Below are 21,317 nucleotides of genomic sequence, written 5' to 3'. Positions count from 1 at the left end.
AAGGAAAGCCCTCCCCCCCCCAAAAAAAAAGCTAGGAAGGGAGAGGAAAGTGTTTTAAGTTTCTAGTAAACACTGTTTAGCAAAAGAATAATAGGAAAGTTGCCCCTTTCCCAAAGAGGGATGGAACTATAATTGTTGCCTTTAGCGGAGAGCTCAGATAAACCGCTGGGACTCATTCTAAAGTGACCCATCACTGCATTCATCTCTTCTTGAACTTTCGGTGAACCTGAGATTAAACAGGGGTGAGCAGCTAAGCAGTTTGTTGTTAGCAGCCTTTTCAACAACCCTTTCAGACTGAGTAAATATTGATCGGTTTGAATCTGATTGCCCCAGAGGAAAACACCACGGGCATCTGAATAGCCTCCAAAAGTAAACTTTCAAAGGTGAAGCTGAGAGCAGACTTTACAGCCACAGCACGATTTCAACTCAGTCACTTTGGGGGACACCCTGAATTTCTGGAGCACTTTGAATGAATGTGAGGAAATTGAGGAAAAAAAGCATCTGAAACCTGGAATTTTATATTGCAATTATCTCAAGTCCCTAATTGAGACTCTTGTCCTTTTTAAATTTATCAATCAAATGTTATTTCCTGTTTTCCTCTTCTGTCTTCTGTCATTTCAGTTACCATGGCTGTCATTTTTCAAGGAGCTAGCTGTGCCCCTCTGAGACCAAAACAGAAAAAGAGAAACCTTGAAATAGGAGGTGTTAAGCGCCTTTGATTTAATCGATTGGGACAACTAAAAAGATACAAATGTTTTCCTCGTTGAAAGGTGTATTAATGTTTCCTAAATGCATTGCTTGTTAACTGATTTATTCCACCACCTAGAGAAGGCTTGGGATGTTTAGCCATAATTCATTGTTCTCTCTCTCAGCTACATTAAAACCAGCACCTTGAAGATTGGAATCTCCGGGATTCCAGCAGGTCGGCCCTGCTTTTAGATATTGAAATCTCGGCAGTGGCATGCAAATGACACTTTAACACATTAAAGTATTTGGAACCCAGCCATCTGTTTTGCTGTGTGGCCTTACACTAATAAACAAAAGATACTGTATAGGGCCAGGAGGGAAATGAAAGAGAGAGTTGGCTGACTTTGAAGTTCTCCTCCATCCACTTGAGTCATTTAGAAGCACCCCCTGCCCCAACCCAAGAGCGGAGGGGAGGGCACCGGGTGCCCTTGATATGGCCGCAGCAACTGGCTCACTCCCTTTGACGGGGAACTACAGGACATCTCAGGGCTGCTCTAGCAGGCCTGCAGATGACAAGTTTTTGTAGGATTCTCCCCCACCCGCGCCCCCACCCCCACCAAACCCCAGCCCATCCTTTGTAAAACACCCTTTGGAGAGGAAGGAAGTATTATTTGTGATGCTGTAAAAATTCTGCTCTACTCTTGGGGCTAAATTAAAGCCTCCAGAAATGTGTGAAAGTAAAGGAACAGTGGCAAGAGGTCTAGAAGGAGAGCCACTTTGAACTCTTTGATTTCCTGGCTTCCTCTGCTTGAGAGCAGCAGACACAAGCATTGGTCAGAAGCAGCGTGGATATTGACAGACTTCAGGGTGGCATCCACAAGTCCACCTGGAGGAATCTGTTGAGCCCAGGGAAGAAGTTTTTTAAAATGTTTTCCAGGTTTTGTCCTATGGACTTAGAACTGTAAACCCACTCTAGCCTTGATGGCGGTGACGTTAAAGCCGAATCTGATGGGAATGAGATGTGTAACCCAGAAGGAACGGGGGTAGGAGTTTAAAAAGTGGCAGGAAGGGGCGGAGAAGGAAAGACGCCAGGGTTTACTCAGAACAGACCACACTCGATTTAAAGGGTGGAATATTTGGCACACTGTCACAGACAAGCCAAAAAGGAGGAAGAGGGGTTGGGTGGGAGCCCCATCCCCAAACAGCTTTATACTGGAGCCAGTTAAATGTGAATCTCTTAGCTCTTGGTTCACTGATGTGAGGAAAGACTGACTGAAGAGTCTCGCCTTTGAAGGGGATTCTGTTTATATATACGTCAACATTCAGTTGGAGGTGAAAAGGTTAGCACTTGACCCAGGAAGTATCTATGTTTGTTTCAAAAATAGATCTGCTTCATCTATTTCTTCACCATTCATTTTTTCCATGATGGACTCTGATGATCGTAAAGGAACTGCTGCTGTTTTTAAAGAGAATCAACCTATTGCATGCACATTGGTTAGGTGCAATTACACTCATTGGGGAAGCATCAGCTCCATATGAAAAGTATTTCCCTTTTTTTTTTTTTTCCAAGAAGAGGCCCATCTCTTTGAAAATACACAACACCCTTCTCCCCTTCCCCACAGGAAAGGAGCCAACTTTGTAGGGACCAACAAATTGTAGCCAAGCCAGACACAGAGATGCTTAAGCATATCTGAAACTTGAATATATTTATTACAGACATCTTAAGACCCGTAAACTCTGCTCTGGATCACATCCTTCTGGGATCTCGGAGCTGTTCATGATTGTACAGGAAATGGGAACTATCACAAAGGATAACTGATAAAACTCAGTGTGGTACTTCGGGAACATCAAGACATTGTGCGACATGCAAAAGACTATTCACGAATCACACAAAATATACATTCATTGTGCCATCCATCACATTAACAACTGAGCTAAAAATACATCATATCCAGCTACAATAACTGTGGAGGGAAGAAGCTGGTGTGAAATAATACGTTTGGGTCCTGAATACTCCAGCGCAAATTTGAAAGAGTGTGGCCAGAGAAAGGAGAAAGGCGTGGGGATGGGGAGAGACTCAGCCCAGGGAGCCAGGTTTCTGACCCTTTATGCTGCAGGCTTTCTTAACTTGCTGAAAGAACAAACGGAGGCGACCCTCTGAGGCCTCTGATTGATTTTACTGGGAGCTTTTAGTCTTTAACCTATAATCACATACAAAGTTGTACCAGCTTAGAGAGTTTGCCCACCCTATTTTCATCCCTTAATCTAAACATTTCTAGAAAATCTGTATAAAGATAAATCTTTCAGGACAAAGTATTTACAACCAGCAGACTCACACACATGAAACTGAGTTAAATTAAGGGGTGAATTAATTGTGTAAACACGCTCATAGTGCATCTCTTCCTCATGAGCTCCTGGACTCTCTTCTCTCTCTATCCTACTTTAAGGGCAGAGTAGGGGAGAACTGTAAATACACGGTTAGATATAAGATGAGAGGCCTCCCTCTGACATGTTTCTGCTGGCAAAGGAGACTATTTTCCAAAGGGCATCTGAAAGGAACTGTAGGGTCTGTCAAAGAAATCTCCTAAAACTAGGGGCGTTAGGGGCCTTGAGAAAATTGATGTTGGCACTCAATTTGCATTGCGGAGCTAGCACTCCCCTGCCCCCACACCAGTCTCTAATCCAGAATTCACTGGAAACACAGTATCCTGGCCAGGAGTTCCCCAGATAGGATCAGAGAGGAAGAGAGAGATTGTAAATGGACAGGAAGATAAGCTAAGAATGTGCTTTGGGAAAGAAGTCCCAGCCGGAAGAGTCGAGTCTGGGGCTGGGGCGGCCTCAGTGGGAGGTAGGTAGAGTGTCTGAGGTAGCAGACCCCGGGGAAGGAACGCAGGGCGAGGAGCTGGACTTCTCGGAGGATTCCTCGGCCTTCTCCTCACTGCCCGGTGGGGTGGCTGGAGAGATGGGCAAGAGGCCCTCCTTCTCTCGTTTCTTCTGCTTCATTCGGCGGTTCTGGAACCAGATCTTCACCTGGGTCTCATTGAGCTGCAAGGACGCGGCGATCTCCACCCTGCGGGCCCGCGTCAGGTACTTATTGAAGTGAAACTCCTTCTCCAGCTCCGTGAGCTGCTTGGTGGTGAAGTTGGTCCGCACCGCGTTGGGCTGACCCACGTAGCCGTACTCGCCAACTTTCCCTGAGGGCAAGGGGAAGCGATGGGGAAAAAAGGGGAAAAAATTTATATTCGATATGAGAGTCCCTGTAGGCTTCAGAGCAAGATTCAGGCAAAGGGGGAATCAAGAATTTCTCAACACAAGCCGGGCTTGGGAGGGTGAGTGATGAGGTGTAAAGCGTTCATCTGAAGTCACCCATTAGCATGGTCAGACCAGTGATTAATGGAGCCTGGAGATATTAACACACACATACACACCTACCCACTTTCCCACGTCCTACTTCCAAAACCTCTAAAACTCAGCCCCCTTGGAAACACAACAATCCCAGATGTTCCTTTGTGCCAACCACACCTGGGCAGCCTCCCAACACCCTACAACACCGGTGGGAAGCAAGAATTTTAAAGAAAAAAACAAAACAAAACCTTGATTAATTTTCCTTGGAAACTAAGCATACCGGCTCCTTCCTGAATAATCAAGGATCATTCATGGAAGGGCAAGACTGACCTGTTTTGGGAGGGTTCCTTTTGACTTTCATCCAGTCAAATGTCTGCGCTGGAGAAGACGTCTCTGATGCAGGGGAGCGGCAGGCTTCTTGGTGGCTGGCGTGGAGAGGGGACAAGGAGTTATTATACGTGGCCAGGGCCAGGCTCTGATGCTCTTGTCCATATGAGTGGTGAATATATTGAGGCGAGCCCACCGCGCCCCCGGCATAACCCTGGTGGTGGTGGTGATGCTGGACCATGGGAGATGAGAGATTTCCAGAGTAAACAGCGGGAGCGCACGTGGGGTACCCACCACTTACTTCTGCTTCCTGATTTAACGCGTAGGAGCTGTAAGGCGCGCCAAAGTTCTGCGCGCCGTAGCTTGGACCACAACTCGAGTGGGAGTAGGACACCCCCAGGTTCCCAGGAGTCTGGTAGGTGGCCGGCTGGGGGTGGTGATGGTGGTGGTGGTGGTGGTGGTGGTGGGGCGGGCTGATCTGCACCCCCCTGCCCACTAGGAAGCGGTCGTCGCCGCCACAGCTATTGGCACTGACCGCGCACGACTGGAAAGTTGTAATTCCATGGTCGGAGGGGTAGGCTCGCGCTGAGCAGGTCCCCGAGTCGCCACCGCTGAGGATGGGGTATTCCAGGAAGGAGCTCATTCTTGCATTGTCCATCTGTCACTGAGTGACCGGGTCCTGCGAAGCCCTGAGTGACCGTGCCAACTTTCTCACTTCCTCCATGGGGCCGGAGAAGAAAAATGATATGAATGTACAGTGCGCAAGAGGGGGGGCGGGAGGGCGGAGGGCGCTAGGGGAGGGGCACGTGACTCTCTCAGCCAATGGCGGAGCCTCCTGCGAAAGTTTGCTGGCTCCTGCGGTGATGGATCACCCTTTCAGTGGCATTTAAATCCCCGGCGCTCCTCAGTCTAGGTGACGCGCAGTCGCCCCCCCAGGCAGCCCGGGCGGCAGCAGCAGCTGCGGCGGCTGCAGGGGCAGATTCCCAGCGTTGGGGCGAAGGGGAGCAGGGGCTGCCTTCTGCGAGTGGCCGACTCCGATCGCCCCCCTCCGGGAGGTGGGGGCTGAGAGCCATCCTCGGTCACCGCCCCCCTCCCCACCGTGCACAGAAAGAGGAACTGGCAAGAGGTGAGACGCCAAGAGGGCTCCGCGCTCTCTTGGGTCGGGAGTCAGTGGGAGGGAGCTCGCTGGGCCGCCACTTGCACACTGGCTGAGCCCGGAACGCGAGGAACTGGAAGGGTCGCTCCCCGGGCGCTTTCACTGCCGTCCCTTCTGTGATGCCTTGGGGGCAGTGAGGAGAGCCGAGAACGGTGGCGGGGGACGAGGCTGGGCCACCACCAGGTCTCCGGAAGGAGAGGGAAGTGCGCAGAGGGCTGGCTGGGGGAACCCGAGTGGGCGTGGAGGGGACAAGCGCAAGAAAGGAAACTTCCCTCTCCCTGTAGGGTCTTGAAGCCCCCGTTCCTCCCCCACCCCCACGAGCTGTTAGCGTGGCAACGGGGAGCTGCTGTAATTCGATGCTCGGGAACGGGTGAACCTTGGGAGCTAAGCTTGCCGGAAAAGGCCGGGGGTGGCCCGGCTCTTCGCCCTCCCTCTCTCCTCGCTCTCCGCCCCTTTCTCCTCCCCACTCAGCTCTGTTCTGGGAGCCCTGCGGGATCCGGAGCAACTCTGCTGCCGGATTTTGAGGGGTAGGAGGCGGGGGAGAGAGATGACGCTAGCCGACGTGGCCAGCGTGGGGGCCGGGCCGTGCGCTGCAGGCCATCTGCCGGCTCCCTAGGACCCAGGAGCCTGTGTACACCGACCTGGGCCTCAAAGGGCGAGACCACAGTGAAGTACGATGAACTCCCCCTCCACCTCCCCTCCCACCCCGCCACCCCCAGAAACGTTTCTCGTTTCCTGGAGGCGAATGTTAGGCGTGCTAGAGCTTCCTTCATCCACCCCCCCCCCATTCTACTGCACAGCTGAAGTGGGGGTGGGGGCTGGCAGGTGGGAGGGGCAGTGGACAGATGGCTGATGGTGGACAGGACATTTTCTTCTTCCCCAACAACACCTCCTCCCTTTTGTAAACTGGCTGTGTGGTTCCCTGTGTGAACCTTCAAGTCCTTCCCTAGAGAGACACGTGCAAATCTGAGCGTCATCCCAGGACAGGAGTCCTGTTCTCCATCACCCTCAGCCTACCCGGATGCTGACGGGGTCGTTAATTGCTGTTTACTATTAAGTTTCATGTCGACCCTGGGCTTGTAAAGAGAAAAGGCCAAACAGAGGCCAAGAATTGATGCATTCCTAGATAAAAGAAATCCAGACATCATCCAAGAAGCTTTGCAGCAAATACCCTATAGATTTTACTCTGATCATGTTCACCACATTGGAATCTGACAGATCAAATTTATCTGAGGGTGGAATGTGTATTTGGGGTTCCCACTCTTCTCTACTCTTCCCTCTCCAGTTAGAAGGAAGTTTTGCTGGAGGCAGACACATTGTAAATGGGTTGGCCTTTTAGGTTTCTGTCTGTGTTCTGTGCTCCACACAGAGAAGTTCTCCCCTAACCTGTCCCCCCCAAGAGAGAGAACTCTGGCAGTCATTTGACTGTGGTTTCCCTCCGTAGCAAAGGGGCATTTTCCCTAAATATTTCCTTCCGAAAGGGTATTTTCCTGTGACCTTTGACCCATCCCCGATCCTGGTTAAGAGGGAGCCAGGAAGGTCACTCCGGCCCCAATTTCAGCACCTGGGGAACCTCCTCCTGGAGAACGGAAAAGGCAAGGCGGACCTCCTGGAGGTGGCTTCCTGGGGAGCGCCAGGCCTCCAACCGGAGGACAGAAGGGGCTCCTGGGGGGGAGGAGGCACGAAGCGAGGGGGTCCGGGCCAGCATTGGACGATTTGCTCTCCCAGCCGAAGCTCCTCGGTACGTTCTTCCCCATCCCCCCCTTGCCTCATTCCTACCCCTTTGTTGGCCTCCTCCGCTCGGGTTTGCACGACCCCCTCGCCGCAGGGCTCGCGCCACAAAGCCACCCCAGTCCGCCACCGCTCTCCTTCCTCCGCTAGTTCTCGGCCTCTGAACGCCTCTCCCTGCACCTCTCTTCCTCCCTCCAGGCCTCTCTTCCCAGCCAGCGCGGGTGGAGTGTTTTTCTTGCGATCCCAAACTTGCGCTCGCACACAGGCCCGCCGCCCACGGGCGGGCGACCCACCCGCCTCCGCTCCCTGCTCCCCGCAGGCCGGGCTCTAGCGGCCGCGGCGGCTCCGCCCGGGCTGGTGGCCCGGAGCGCCACTCTCCCGGCGCGGCGCACAAAGGCGGCCTCCTCTGGCCGCGAGCCCGCAGGCTTCCGTAGCTCCGCCGCTTCCCCCCCCCAACCCCCACCCCCACGAAGCCCGGGGGCTCCTTCCGCGGGGTCGGAGACCCTCGGTGCTCCGAGCAGGCAGGCCGGCGCCCCAGGACTGGAGCTAAAGTCTCTTTAAACGCCCCGGGAGACGGGGTAAAAGGCGAGCCCGGTCACTATTTAAACGATCGCCTGCAAGCGGTTTGCTGGGCTCAAAGCGCCTCTTTCAGGGCTGTTCTACTGGAAAGGGAAGGAGTGAGGAGGAGGCGAAACGCCGCCGAGGCCGGGAGCTGTTCATGGCAACCGCGGCTCAGCCAAGCTGTTGTTTTAAAAGAGCAATAAAAATGAATTATGACTAAACGCCTTCTAACTTAATGCTTTCGGACGGGGATCCCCGGCAAATACGTAAGAGGATTTTTATTTGTGCATGTGTTCCTGCAATTGATCTCTTTGATGACATTCTCATTCATAGAAAGCGTTTGATTTATGAGCGTAGGATGAATCGCAAACGGCAGCGGCTTAGCTCTGGCCGCGGCCGGGCCGCCTGCTCCGCTCTGCTCCGCGCCTGGGGCAGGAGACCCGCCGGGGTCCTCGCACGCCTCGGCTGCTGCCGGGATTTAGGGGGCAAAGGGGGGTGGGGGTAGCGAGCAAGCCCATGGAGAGAGATCGCGATTTCCTCGTAACTTCCAAGCCTTGGCTATTGAGAGCCGGGTTTTTAAATCAACCCGCCCCCACACATGTTGCTTACACGCTGCGTTTTCTCACGGTAAGAACATATAGCCGTCAGAACAGAGCTCAGTAAGGGAAAATAAAGGTTGGGAGACAGAGGAAGGGAGAAAAAAACAGAACAACCCAGGAACATACCCTAGTTCACATTTTATTGATATTTCATTTAAAGTGCTTTTTCTCGTTCTCTCTCTAGAAACTGGGTTAATTTATAACCTAGGGTGCAGAAACACTCCATTTTTAAATCTCATCTTACCTAACCTGACTTCAAAGCTTTAATGATCCATTATTTACCATGTAAACAGATTTAAGAATGAAATATTGATTTTTCTGACCCTGAAAAAAAAAAAGAAGAAGAAGAATCCTAGAACGACTGAATCAGAGGATTGGAAAGAACCCTTTCTGAGGTCCATTTTCCTGCTAGTAACCATTGTCTTGTTTTATTTTTGTTTTTCTCTTTTAGGTCTGTTTGCCTGGACCCATCAACAGCCAGGAGACTAACCAACCACACTGAAAATGTTCTGGGATTTGTGGGGGAGGGGTTGGGATGTAGATGTTTGAAGCAAATGTGTATAAATAAATGAATTGCTGATAACTTAGTTTTTGACCTGGAGACTGGTAGATTAAAGAAGCTCCATGTTTCTGCTTCCTGGAGTTGGAGGTTTCTATAGGCACTTTATTTCTCCACTTTGAAAATCTTGGGCTTGGCCCCAATCTGGGGCTGCCCGGTCCCGTTTCGATTACCAATTTAAATCTATGGCTTGAACCTTTACGTTGAAAAAACCATATCCATTCCCCTAAAAAATAAAAAAAAAAAACCCGACACTTCTCAGAAGCCCTAACCTTTTTCTGGCTTTTGTTTTATTGTTGCTGTCTATTGAAGACTTTGAACATGCCCCTTTAATAAATATATTAAAATTGAAAAAGAAAATGGATTGTGACCAGAATTTTATTTACCAAGTTAGACTAAAAGAGGAAAAAGAAACCGTTATGAGCCTTGAGAAAGAGGGGGAGAAAAAAATAAGAAAGCTACTTATAGCAAAGGAGAATTTATTCTACCAAAAATACGCATGACAATGCATCCTAGTGTAATACAAAAATAAAAAGAAAGTGAAGATACAATTATATGATCACTTTCTTGCAGGTCTCATATATTGCTTTTAGAAAATCACATAGAGGTGGTTGGATTAGATTTAAAACAACTAAAACTCCAAAATAACCTGAAAAAGATGGCTCTGAACCTGGGCCAGGGGATCACTAAACAGAAAATCTTCGACATTTAAAGGAGGGAAAGGGTAGGTCAAGAAAAAAAAATAAAATAAAAATCAACTCTCAGAATAAAGGAAGGCCAAACCGCCTGGTCAAAGGGGGTTTTGTTTTGGGATGCTTTGTTTTGCTTTAATGTGTTTAGTAATTCAGATGCTGCAGGTCGATTGTGGTGAGTGTGTCTGTAAAAAAGTCAAAGCTGTCAGCTGAAATGTCTACGGGACTGTCGAGGGAACCTGGCAAACTGGGCGAGACTGCATCTGAAAGCTGCAGGCAGGAATCTGTGGAGAAAACGTTAAAGTCCTGCAAAGAGGGGACCTCGAGGGCCTCGGGACTGTCATTGTTTAGGCCTGAGCCACAGTTCTGGCCCATTGTTGACAAGCAGTTAGGAACAGTGGGTGACTGGTGCTGAAAATGTTTCAGATTTTTCTCATTGCTGGTTAAAGGCGAAACTGGGAAACTTTGGGAGTCGCCATTGTGTCCATTGGGAGCCTGCTGCTGAGAGAGGGCATTTTGCTGAAAAGTGTAACCTTCCCTCTCCAGAAGGGCCCCGGAGACGCTGAGGGCTTGCTCAAAGAGCGACTTCTCTTCCTCGTCCTCCTCCACTTTCTCAGAGTCTTCCAGGCTCTTAAATTTTCCTTCGCTGTTTTGGTTCTCCTTGCACTGGGTCTGCCTCTTGTGCTTCATCCTCCGGTTCTGAAACCACACTTTCACTTGTCTCTCAGTCAAATCCAGCAGCGCTGCGATCTCCACCCTTCGGGGTCGGCAAAGGTACTTGTTGAAATGAAATTCTTTTTCCAGCTCTAAAAGCTGCGTGTTGGTGTAAGCAGTTCTCAGGCGCCGGGAGCCCCCGCCGCTGCCATCGGCGATTTCCAGGGATTCTGCGGAAAGGGAAACCAACAAGAGACACATGCACAGTTGGAGGCGGAGGGGTCCGAGCCGGGTTATTCCGCTGGAGAATAAATAGAGCTGAAAAGATCAACTGCAACAAAATGGCCGCCCCTGGATGCAGAAAAGCTATTGTGCTGCCTTTCCTGGGAGCCCAGCCTGGGGAGACCCCATCTCTTCTACCTCCATCAAATTCCTGCCTGCAGCTCCCCCCAACCTCTCCATCCGGGAGCAAACTTTATATTAGCCACACCACAATTTATAATTAATGCATCAGCTGCTTAGCTGAGCAAGAGCGATCTATCACTCTTCATTACTGTCAAAAAGCCAAACTCTAGGACAACTAGACAAGAGGAGGTCAGTTCCAACTCAAATAAATCATCCCACATTACACAAGTTGGGGAAAGTTCCCCACCCCCTTCTTCAAAATACATATATGTGTATGTATATATATATATATATATACATGTCTCATGGTGGAGGGCAGGATCCCTTTTCTCGACATCAAACCCACTCCTGAGCCCACAGGGGAAGGGAAGGCAGCCAAGCATCTCTCCCTCTCCCCCTGCTCTCCCAGCCCACGCTCCCCTCCCCCCAACCGCTCTCGGGGCAGCCCAGAAGGGGAAGAGGATCCCGGGGACCTGGGGCCAAGTCTTTGGACTGACCTTTGTGGCTGAGACAGGCAGGGCCGGTGGCGGCGGCGGCGGCGGCGGCGGCGGCGGCGGCGGCCGAGGCGGGCGGCAGCGCGGTTTTCTTGGCCGCCTTCTTCTCCTTCATCCAGGGGTACTCGGGCGGCTGCAGGGCGCCGGCGGGTACTGGGCTGCCGCGGCTGCCCGCGGGGCTCGGCTTAGGGCGGCCGCCAGCGCCGTGGCGAGGGTGACTGCCCGGGTTCAGGCTGGGAATGGTCTGCTCAAAAGGAGGAGGAATCAGTGTCGAGTGTGAAAGCGTCGAGGTCTTGATTGATGAACTTTGAAATGTATCAGCGACAGGGGGAAAAGATGTCAGGCACTCAGCGAGCGACGGCTGGCTATTGATAAAACCAATCTCTCGCTCAAATTCGTAATTCATGGCCTTCTCCTTGGAGCCCCCTCGGAGAAAAAGTTCCCTCTTCTGGAGGGGCTTTGGGGGGGCAAGGCCCAGGAAAAAGGCGAGCGCGGAGGAAAAAAAAAATCTATCATAGAAGATCGCTGCTGGGGTGTTTTTTTTCTAATTCACTGATTACAGCCGTATGGGGACCGCGCTACTATTAAACTATTGAATTCATGGAGACAAGGTTGAAATTGGACCGAATTGGCTGTCACATGATTGCTTCTGCCCAATGACAATTTGGGCTTTAATCAAAAGAAGCCACTGTCTGTTTGATTGATCCAAAAAAGTCGGGAAGGAACGCCTCATTGGGGGCCAGCGAGGCTTTATTTACACTTTTTTCAGGGCAAAAACACATATATGTGGGTGTGGGTGGGGATGCCTGGGCGTGCGTGGGGGCGAGGGTGCCTGCCTGCCTCCGGATCAGCAAGGATCTGGTGTGTGCGCCTGGGAGTGTGTGTGAGTGTGCGAGTGCGTGCGAGTGGTGAGCCCTGCTGCGGGTCCCGCCGGAGGCTGCCCTCTGCCTCCCCCGCACACTCCGCGCATTGTTCGGTACTGTCGGGAAGACGCCTCGCACCTCACAAATCATTTAAGCACCTCAGTCTGACGCCTGCAGTCATTAACAAAGTAATCCATTAATCTTCAAAGTTTTGACACCCGAGGGCCCCGCATCCCAGCCACATAAGTTCTGCTAAAGCAGGAGGAAGAGGCAGAAGGAGAGGGGAGATGAGACAGAGAGAGGGAAGGGAGAGAGAGAGAGAGGGAGAGAGGGAGGAAGAGAAGGATTCTTTGGGGGGACCCCCTCCCTTGTATCTCCCTTTTCCTCCTCTGCCTTTTCTAAAACCGGTTCCTGGATCTCAGAACTGATGGCTCTCTGTTTTCCTTCCTGTCTCTTTCCCTCGTTTCCTCTCTTCCCCGTGTTCTGCCCTCTCCTCCTCCCAGTCTCTCCTCTGTCCACCTCTCCTCCCCACCCCCCGCAGGCCCTAGCCCCCCTCCCACAGCCCAGCTCCGAGTCCGCGCCCCCGGACCCCCGGACCCGGCCCATTGTTAGCGGGCTTTTCCAAGACAGCTAAGCATCTGGCTCCAGCGGGAAGCGGAAAACGGGAGGCGGCTCTCCAGGCTTCCCGACCTTCCTGCGCCATCAACTTTTCAGGAGTGGCTGGAGAAAGATAGATGCATGTGCCAAGCGAGACAACAACCCCAGGTCCAAGTGTTCAAATCCCTGTAGCCAGGGCGGCGGCCAGCCAAAGAAATGCCGCCCCGAGCAGGCGCGTGCGGCTCCTGGCATTCTGGGTTTCATACCCGTAGGGCTCGGGTGCGGTGAGTATTTCTGATTTCCAGGAAGTCTGTTGGAAGTTAGCAGCAGGGAGGGAGAAGGCTCTCGCTTGTTCCTCTCTCTCTCTCTCTCTCTCTCTCTTCCTCCCCTTTTTCTCCTCATCCTTGTCGCTCTGATTGGGGCTTCTTAGTTCAGATGCGGCGAATGCTCCCTGGCAGCCCGAATTGTCTCCTGCACCTTCTGGCTTCTTGGCCACCAGGGATGTTTGCACTCGGGTTCTGTTTCGGGCAAAACAGCACCGCGGGTGAGAGAGGGCGACCCAAGGAGGAATTATAAAGGTTCTGTTTCTCTGTTCACTTTCTTTTTTCCAACTCGGAGACTTGAGACTGAGCGCATCTTGGACTGTGCTGGAGGGTTCAAAAGATAACACCTTTAGGTAACCAACAATAACTTTGAAAAAATCCACCTCGCCAGAAAGAGGGGAGGAGGCTGAGAGAGAAATCTGAAGGTAGCTCTTTTCCCCCAAACCCTGAAGATGATGATTCTCTTTTGCTTCCTTTGAAATGGACCGAGTGATCAGACTCCCCCAGGCCGGCCGGCATCGGTGGCAGGAAAATAAATCATTCTGATGGCCAGGGAGAGAGAGATTGTCGGGGGAGAAAAATCTACGTAGAAAACAAGAAAGGCTGATCAAGACACAAGGATAGGACTCCATCTCTGAGGCTAGCGTCTAAGGGGGCTTGGGCTGAAAATTTGATATAAAGTGGCCTCGGTTGTTGACTAGCCCAGAGCATTGCCTTACAGATAGAGATGCTACTTTGGAAAATGTGGGGTTTTTCAGTTTTCTTGCTTTTATTCCAAACAAAGCTCTGAAGGAAGTCTGGGTGTGATCAATCTTGCTCACCAAAAGCCTTGACAGCTTCTGGCCCTTAAGAACACATTTCAGCTTCGAGCTCTTTCCAAGATCAAATGTGGCCGAGCAAAGAGGAGAGCAGGAAACGCAAGTAAATGAGGAAAACTAGTCTTTTTTTAAAGATTTTTTTTTTGGCAGCAGAAAGACTTAGGCTACTTTTAGGAAAGGTGCTTTTTGGACTCGGGGATGGTGGCTTTTGGCTTTCGCTTTACCCAGAAAATATTGAGGGGTTAAGGGGAGGGGGAGCACAGAGAGGGAGCAGAGCTGCCCCCATATCGCTGAGGCTTTGTCAGGGGCTGTGTGGGTGAGAGCTTTCTGCTCGCCTCAGCGGCCTTAATTCAAATACCATCTGGAGGAAAACCCTTTTCTTTGACCATTCAACACTGAAATCTTCCCCAAATCTATTACTTTGACTCAGAAAAGATATTTTAATAAGGATTTCCTTTTAATACCTAGGAAGTTGGAGGTGAGATCTATATTTTTCTTTGAAAGCCAAAATGAATGTCTTGACTGGCAAGCTATGGGAAATCATATTGGAATCTCATTTAAGAAATCTCTGCCCCGAGGGAAGGATGAAGCTCCAAACCTCAGTGAAAGAGTAGATTTTAGACACCAGTTCAAACAGTGGTATCCCTGAAAGACTTTCCTCTCTGGGTGGGTAGCTTTCTTCCCCCCCCCCCCCGTCTCCACTGTCCCATATTCTCCTGGGTAATTTTACACGCTTCTCTAAAATTATTGCTGAAAAGGAGACTCCCTTGTCTGCTCAGCCTACTGTGTTCAGATCTGAAAGACCAAAAGGGCAGAAAGCTTCGGTCCTCACAAAGACTGGTCCCCTGCATTTCTGAGGTGCCTCCATATCTCAATAGTGAGGTTGGGGTGGAGTAGGGAGCAAATCTAACCACAGCCCAACTTTTAAAAGAAAAAAAAAAAAAAAACATAGCAGGAGCTCCAGGAGAGATATGGGGGAAGCACCTCTGGCAGTGAGAGAAGCACCCAGATCTCTACAGCTGCCTGGATTTGCATCTTCCCAGTCTTTTTTTTTTTTTTTTCCTAATGTGAGAAGCTTCCTTAAAAGCAACTCCTTGGGCCCCAGTAGTTACCAAAAAAATAGTTCCACTGCTATTTTTTAAAGCTCATCAGAGGGAGCTTCTCAGGGGGGTGACAGTGGCCATGATGGTGTATGTATATTTTGGATTGCAAACAAAATGGCGACATTTTCCTTCTCTGCCTCTGAAAGATACAATCCAGGGAGATGGGGGGATCTATTTCTCACATCGGAAGCTCCTGACCCCCAGACCAATGTGGTTCCTCACTTCCATCTTGGGGAAGGGGGTGATAGGGATGCAGTTTCTGATTTTGGTTCCTTTTCTGGGCACTGCTTTAGTCTGAAAATGAAAATAGTTCCCTTCCCTGTGCCTGCCTTGGCCTCTTCCAGCCAGTCAGTAGGCAGCCCTCTCTTAAATCCAGCAGAATTGTAATGTTTAGCTCCTGTAGCATCAAATAAAAGAAGTACTTGTAAAACTGCATTTTTATTAGAAAGATACCAATCTCCTTTCTCTCTCCCCCTCCCCCTGGGGCCATAAAAGGAGAGCGGGGAGGGAAGGAGAGGAAATAAATCTAGAGAATGCCAAATCCTATATTCTGGGAAGAAGCCAATGCTGGCACTCCAGCAATCCACGGAAGGACTCCGGGAGGTTCCTCCCCTTCTTTTGCTGGAGACCTGGGTGAGCTTCGGTCTCTTCCGAGCCGCCCCGCTCCCACTGATGACTTTAGGAGTGATTCTTTCCTCCTGGCTCGAGAAGGCACAGAGAAGCATCCGCGGAGCGGCCCGGTGCTCCTAGAAAGTGTTCGCCATTCTCCGGGCGGCCAGTGATTTTTCCGGTTTAAGGCGTTGGCTGCTCCTCTTGGACCAGAGGAAGATCGTGGAGCAGAAGACAGCCCTACCTTGTTCCCCACGGGGGCTGCCGGGGCACCTGTGCCCCCCCCCCGCCCCCCGCACGCCTCGGCCCAAGCTGCCTTTGTTTCTCCCGCACTGAACGCGCCGCAACCGCTGTGCCCGCGGCGGGCCTCCGTGGCAGCTGGGAACCAGACAGCCCAGCAGGTTGGCAGCTTGGCGTTTGCTGAGCTGCTGCCGCTAGAAGCTCCGGCTGCCTTCCGGAGGGAGAATTCGGTGAGATCGCAGGCGAGCCGCCCGGCCAGGCCGCACGCGGGAGCTGGAGGGCTGCCGCGGCCTGCTCCGCCAGCTCGCCTCTGCCTGGACTCCACGCAGACCCTTATCTTCGGCCAAAGAATCCCTTCTGAACACAGATATTATTCAGAATAAAAACTTTATTTTTTTTGTTTTGTTTCTCAGAATGTGAGCAGCAAGGAATGTAGAACTCTCAAAACAAATCTAGCATTTTTCACTGTCACAGATTTTTTTTTTCAGTTTTGCAGGATGTTGCAAACCTAAATCACTGTTCTGAAAAGCTGGATCCTCTCTGGTATTATTGCATCATTACCGTTTTTATAAAGGAATTATATTTCCCTTTCAAATAAATTTTTTCCTATGTACGCCAATAGACCATTGAACAAAAGGCCCAAGAAACCTTCTGAACAACCAGGGTACAGAATTTCTTTAATATAAATACGAACGGATGGGGATAAATAATATTTAAAACTTAGATTATTCAATGCTTGCAAAAAAAATATAAATAAATCTGACTGTTCACCAGCATACACACACGGAAAGACGTACACTTAATCATCCTTGTACAGGGAGTCCCTGTTTCAAAGCGCCTTTGATTTTTTTCTCGCTCTTTACAAGAAGTGCAATTAAAAAAAAAAACCCTAAAAATTACAAAAAAAAAAAAAGTAATCGCTTCCCCTCGGGAGCCATAATGTACGAACAAATTCACATTGAAGAACTTGGCTAGAAAATTTGTTCATTTACCCTGTTTCTGATCAAAGAATTGAGAAGGTAAAGGGTGCAGGGCCATCGGCCGAGCGAGGGGCAGGAGAAGATAAATATCGCTACTGATACTGACAGCCATTCCAGCAACCAAGATTGCTACGTCACATAAACTATAAAAACGTGTTACCAAAGAAAACAAAACGCGGGGGGGGGGAGTGGGGGGGTGGAAGAGAGAGAAAAGGGAGGGGCGGGAAAAACCTTAAACAAAACCAAAAAAAAAAGCGACTGAAGAAAGGTGGTGGGAGGTTGGGGGAGGGACTCTCCTGGCGCGCAGCCCCGAGCCCACCATCACAGATGGGTGAGCTTGGGGGCTTCCTGAATTCTTCCCTGAGAAGGATGGTGGGCGGTAAGGTCCGTGTAGGTGGGGTGCGGCTCCCCCGGCCCGGGCCCGTGGTGGTGGCCACTGCCCAGCGGCCCAGCGCCCCCGTAGTCCATGGCAGCCGAGGCGGCGTGGGGGAGGTGAGTTAGGCCAAAGAGGGGCGGGCCAGAGTTGCTCATGGGCTCCACATAGCTGCCCCCCACGAAGACGGGGCTTCCCTGTAAGTGTGGGGTCCCATAGCTGCCGTTGCCCTGCAGGCCGTGCGCGTGTGGATCATAGTCGGGCGTGCCACCCGCGCCCGCCCCAGCTGCGGTGTAGCGCTTCTGTGGGGGTGGCGGGGGCGCGCAGCTGGGCAGAGGTGCGGGGTAGGAGGCGGGGGGCAGCCCGTAGGCACCCTGGGGGGGCTTGGAGAAAGGCGGGGGCGACTGGGGCTCATACGGGACGCTGTTCACCAGAGAATGCATAGAGTTCAGATAGCCGCCAGCGCCGGGGGGCACGGGACTGCGACTCGGAGACTGGCCCCCTGATGACGTCAGCATGCCCTTGCCCTTCTGATCCTTCTTGTACTTCATGCGGCGATTCTGGAACCAGATCTTGATCTGGCGCTCGGTGAGGTTCAGCAGGTTGGCCATCTCCACCCTGCGTGGCCGGCACAGGTAGCGGTTGAAGTGAAATTCTTTCTCTAGCTCCACCAGCTGCGCGCTCGTGTAGGCCGTGCGCGCCCTCTTGGAAGACGCCTGCCCAGGTGGGCTCTTGTCACCTGCGCAGCTCTCCCCTGCGAGATCAGAGGAGAGAGGAAGTGTGGCATCAGGGGCTGCCCGCAGCCCCGCCCAGCCCCTGACCCAGCAGGGCCCCCTTCTGTCTCCAGGCTCCAAAGATCCCTCCGTCAGGGCCCAGGAAGGGGAAGGAGGAGTTAGGTGCTCTCCTCTGTCCTAGTGGGGAAACGGTGCCAGTAGCCCCTCATTGAGTAAAAACAGGCATGTCCAAGGGGGAAAGGAATAGAAATCCTGGTCTGTACTTCTCTTCTGGCGCTATCTGCTTTCTGACTCATTTACTGATCCTTCAGCCGGATCAGACTACAAACTCCCTGTGGGCAGGTCTCACCATCTTCATTCCCTTCACAGTAACTGGATTGTGGAGCACCTTACATACACTCAATAAAGTTTTTCCTCCATCACTGTCTGACTGCAGGATTGGACGGATGCCTCAATTGGCCACTTATTTAATGTACCCAGTGTAGATGAGTGGAGCGGAAGCTCCAACCTGGAAAACCTTCTCTGCCCAAAGGGAGAGATCTCATCAGAAGTATCCATTTCTGGCCTCTTATGCTGGGTGCTATTAATTAGGATTCTCCATGTCATCCAGAACCCTGCCTCAGCTTTGCCTACTAATCTTGACCCTCCTTTTCCCCCTGGGCCCCCAAATCCTGGCTCTGCATGGTCCCAGACACTCAGGCTCAGAGCAGAACACTAGCAACTGGAGACCACAGGGGCCAAGGAAAGAAACCAAGATGGTGGGAAGCCCAAGACCCAGTGCCTGTTCTCTACTGGAATCTGGTTCCAGGAGGCCCATGTGGTTCCCATTAGGATGACAAGTCTGCATCTTCTCCCCCAGGAGATGGCTGGCTGCCTTTGCTGTCTGGGAAGGGCCTTGAGGTAAGGCAGCCACTCTCTCTGCTGGAGCAAAAATTCAAAATAGGCCCTGATTATAGGCAGAGCATCGATTCTGACCTGGAGGACTGCTTTTATTCGGCCACATTTCAGTGTGGGGTGAGTGCCACTGTTTCACTAGGAATGAGGAGCAGTGCTAAAAACAAGAGACAGTGGAGCTCGGCTTTGTTCTGCTGAAAGGTGCTAACTCCACAAGGAGGGATTCCAAAGTCACTAGGCCCCATTTGCTCTCAGAGAGGTCCAGAGAGACTCCCATCAGGTCTTTCTCTGGAGTTTCCAGGGCATACAGAGTCCTATCACTTCCCTAGTTGCCAAAACTCTGGAACCCTTTGAGGGTTGGGTGGAGGAGGAGCAGTGAACTCTTGGAAGTGTCCCAGTGCTCCCAGACTGTGCTGGCTGTGGCCAGAGGTGGCTTGGGAAGCCAGGAACCAGGCCAGAGGACCCTCCTCCGGAAGGCACCCCTTTACCTGAGCTGGAACCGCTGGTTTTCTGTTTTGTGTTTTGCCGAGACTCTTTCATCCAGGGGAAGATTTGTTTGGCCACGGTGGGAGAGTTGAGTAGAGGGCTCTTGGCTGCGCTGGCGGGGGTGGGGTTGCTGCTGGCATTCTGAGGTGGGGAGACTGACGAGGGGGGCGGAGGCGCGGCAGGAGCGGGCGCCGGGGGCTGCTGCGGGGGCTGAGGTTGCTGCGGGGCCGGGGGCGCGGCCTGGGGTGGCGGTGGGGCCAGGGGCGGCTCGCCTAGGCCTGGGGGCTGGCTGGGCGGACCGCTCAGCGTGCGCAGACACGCCTCGCTCAGCTCATGCGCCTTGGGGTGGCCCCCGGCATTTGCGGGCGACTGGAGTGAACAGGCGGGTCGGTGGTACTCGCCGTCGGCGCCCAGTGCTGCGGACGCTGGGTACGGCTGCTGACTGGCATTATAACCGAACCCGTTGGCTGCCTGATAAGGGTAGCCACCGTAGATCGCGGAGCTGTCGTAGTAGGTCGCTTTTTGCATCGCGTTGTTTCAGGATCTTGATCGCACACTCTGACAGGGGCTTGATACCCGTGAGGGCGCACATTGGCACGCCCCCGCGGTCACGTGACGCTCCGCCGCCAATGGCCGCCCCGCACAGACCTGGGGGGGCGAGAATCGCAGCGCCGTGAGGGCTCCGCGCAAATCCATCTTACTCTCAATAGCTAAGTGACATGAAAGCCATAAAAGAAAAAGTGGTCAGCAATATTTAGCAGCACGACTTGGCCCCGGGCGCAGAGAGCGCGCTATAAAAAGCCGCTGGAATTTACTGGCAGCTACAAATATTTGCTTAACTTGCGTCTGGAGTTGGGGGGTTTTCCAGGGAGAGAGGAGGAGAGTGAGAGGTCCGGAAACTGGGTCTCGGGAGCTGGAGTCCAAAAGGAGAAAAGCCTGATGGGGTAAAAAGGATCAGGGGTCGAGATCCCTACTTTTCCAGGGAAGAAGAAACGGGGGGTATCCCTTCGTCTCTACTCCTTGGAGTCCTCCCCGCTGGGGCTCACACACCGGGAAGGGGCAAGGGGGCCAAGGGGAGCTTGGGTCACCAATTTTTTCTCCAATCCTCTCTATAGGACTGACATTTGCCAAAAGAACCATGAGGCGGGGTGACATCCCATCCAGGCCCTTCTTGGACCTTCCAGCACCCAAGAGAGGTATGCACAAAATTTTTTCAGGCAATAGCCCAACTCGACCCACCCGACTTTGTAGACTTAAGAAGCTGAGCTTGTTAGGCAGATAATCTATCCTTGTGCAGCGATATGACCCACCTCTTCCAACTGAGCCCCTTGCAGTCAAGGAAGGGAGAGGAAAAAAACTTTGGATCCTGCGTGTGGAGGAACCAACACCACCACCCTCGTCAGGAAGTCAAACTCAAATCTTGGACAGTTCTTTACTCCTTCCCGGTCCCTATTTCTCAGGCAGGTCGCAGCAGGCCACTCCCACCTTTTTTCCTCTGTTACAGAAGGTCACCAGACCCTCCTGCCTTGGACTTTCTGAGGTGCTGTTATTCAGAGCAACTATCAAATTCTACCTGTTAAAACATGATGGATTAGAGGGGGGGGAAACCCACCAGGAACCTGAAAAACCAGCGTTCATCTCCATGACCACGGCTTGAACTCTTCTTCCAACTTAACGATAATAGGTTCTGTCTTAGAAACTGCTATGTAATTTGATGTATGGGGGTCATTTGGCTCCGGACGAGGGATGGAAGCACAAGCCATAAAATCCTGCCAGAGTTCCCTGATCTTTGTGTGCTGTGTTGTTTTTATTTGTTACTTGGCCTATTTACCTGCTTCAGAAATATCAAGAAAAGGACAAGCCTGGAAATCCAAAAAGCAACTGAAAATCTTCTCAACTCTTTTATTTAGAAAGCAGATTGCAAAAGTGAAATCTATGTTTTATTTTTGTTTACACTTTTGCATGGTCAACCTCTAGTTCTCAGCTCAGAAAACTTCCATGTGAGTTTATATAGTGACTGCCCACACACACCCACATGCACACAATCAGAATGTTAGTCTCTCTCTGACCATTTAAGAAAATTACAG

At 51.7% G+C, this 21,317-nt stretch overlaps 3 protein-coding genes and 2 long non-coding RNA genes across 15 annotated transcripts in view; 2 read left to right on the top strand and 3 right to left on the bottom strand.

Moving 5' to 3' along the window:
• HOXA1 (homeobox A1) lies at positions 2,371 to 5,116 on the bottom strand. Of its 2 annotated transcripts, XM_005673302.3 has the most exons (3): positions 4,661 to 5,116; positions 4,363 to 4,457; positions 3,749 to 3,881 (listed from the first exon to the last, which is right to left on the bottom strand). In XM_005673302.3, the coding sequence occupies exons 1-2, from the start codon at positions 5,015 to 5,017 to the stop codon at positions 4,398 to 4,400; spliced, it is 417 nt and encodes a 138-aa protein (XP_005673359.1). In that variant the 5' UTR covers positions 5,018 to 5,116; the 3' UTR covers positions 3,749 to 3,881; positions 4,363 to 4,397. The 2 variants fall into 2 exon arrangements, with proteins under 2 accessions (XP_003134892.1, XP_005673359.1); XM_003134844.5 differs by having other exon boundaries at positions 2,371 to 3,881; positions 4,363 to 5,116.
• On the top strand, positions 5,261 to 9,314 carry LOC106506838. Its single transcript, XR_001302424.2, has 2 exons — positions 5,261 to 5,485; positions 8,858 to 9,314. It is a non-coding gene; the product is annotated as an uncharacterized LOC106506838 (long non-coding RNA).
• HOXA2 (homeobox A2) lies at positions 9,332 to 12,598 on the bottom strand. The gene is made up of 2 exons (XM_003134843.5): positions 11,214 to 12,598; positions 9,332 to 10,541 (listed from the first exon to the last, which is right to left on the bottom strand). Exons 1-2 carry the CDS (start codon positions 11,614 to 11,616, stop codon positions 9,802 to 9,804), a joined length of 1,143 nt encoding a protein of 380 aa, XP_003134891.1. The 5' UTR covers positions 11,617 to 12,598; the 3' UTR covers positions 9,332 to 9,801.
• The window catches only part of HOXA3 (homeobox A3), a 46,262-nt gene continuing 39,818 nt past the window's right edge, over positions 14,874 to 21,317 (bottom strand). For all 10 annotated transcript variants that reach the window (XM_021079043.1, XM_021079039.1, XM_021079038.1 and 7 more), the window contains 2 exons: positions 19,233 to 19,878; positions 14,874 to 17,870 (listed from right to left, as the gene is read on the bottom strand). In XM_021079043.1, coding sequence (XP_020934702.1) covers positions 17,065 to 17,870; positions 19,233 to 19,758 — 1,332 coding nt within the window. In that variant the 5' untranslated portion in view covers positions 19,759 to 19,878 and the 3' untranslated portion in view covers positions 14,874 to 17,064. The remainder of the gene's footprint in view (positions 17,871 to 19,232; positions 19,879 to 21,317) is intronic.
• On the top strand, positions 19,875 to 21,014 carry LOC110257592. The gene is made up of 3 exons (XR_002340416.1): positions 19,875 to 20,174; positions 20,346 to 20,426; positions 20,735 to 21,014. It is a non-coding gene; the product is annotated as an uncharacterized LOC110257592 (long non-coding RNA).

The sequence above is a fragment of the Sus scrofa genome, chromosome 18 (assembly GCF_000003025.6).
Source record: "Sus scrofa isolate TJ Tabasco breed Duroc chromosome 18, Sscrofa11.1, whole genome shotgun sequence".
NCBI classification, from domain to species: Eukaryota; Metazoa; Chordata; class Mammalia; order Artiodactyla; family Suidae; genus Sus; species Sus scrofa.
This window is presented reverse-complemented; position numbering and strand designations above follow the sequence as displayed.

Excerpts from the sequence above, each read along its gene's own strand:
- HOXA1 (XM_003134844.5), bottom strand. The coding sequence starts at position 5,017 with ATGGACAATGCAAGAATGAGCTCCTTCCTGGAATACCCCATCCTCAGC. Across the intron at positions 3,882-4,362 it reads AAGGAACCCTCCCAAAACAG|GGAAAGTTGGCGAGTACGGC; the intron begins GTCAGTCTTGCC and ends CCTTGCCCTCAG.
- HOXA2 (XM_003134843.5), bottom strand. The coding sequence starts at position 11,616 with ATGAATTACGAATTTGAGCGAGAGATTGGTTTTATCAATAGCCAGCCG. Across the intron at positions 10,542-11,213 it reads TGCCTGTCTCAGCCACAAAG|AATCCCTGGAAATCGCCGAT; the intron begins GTCAGTCCAAAG and ends CCCTTTCCGCAG.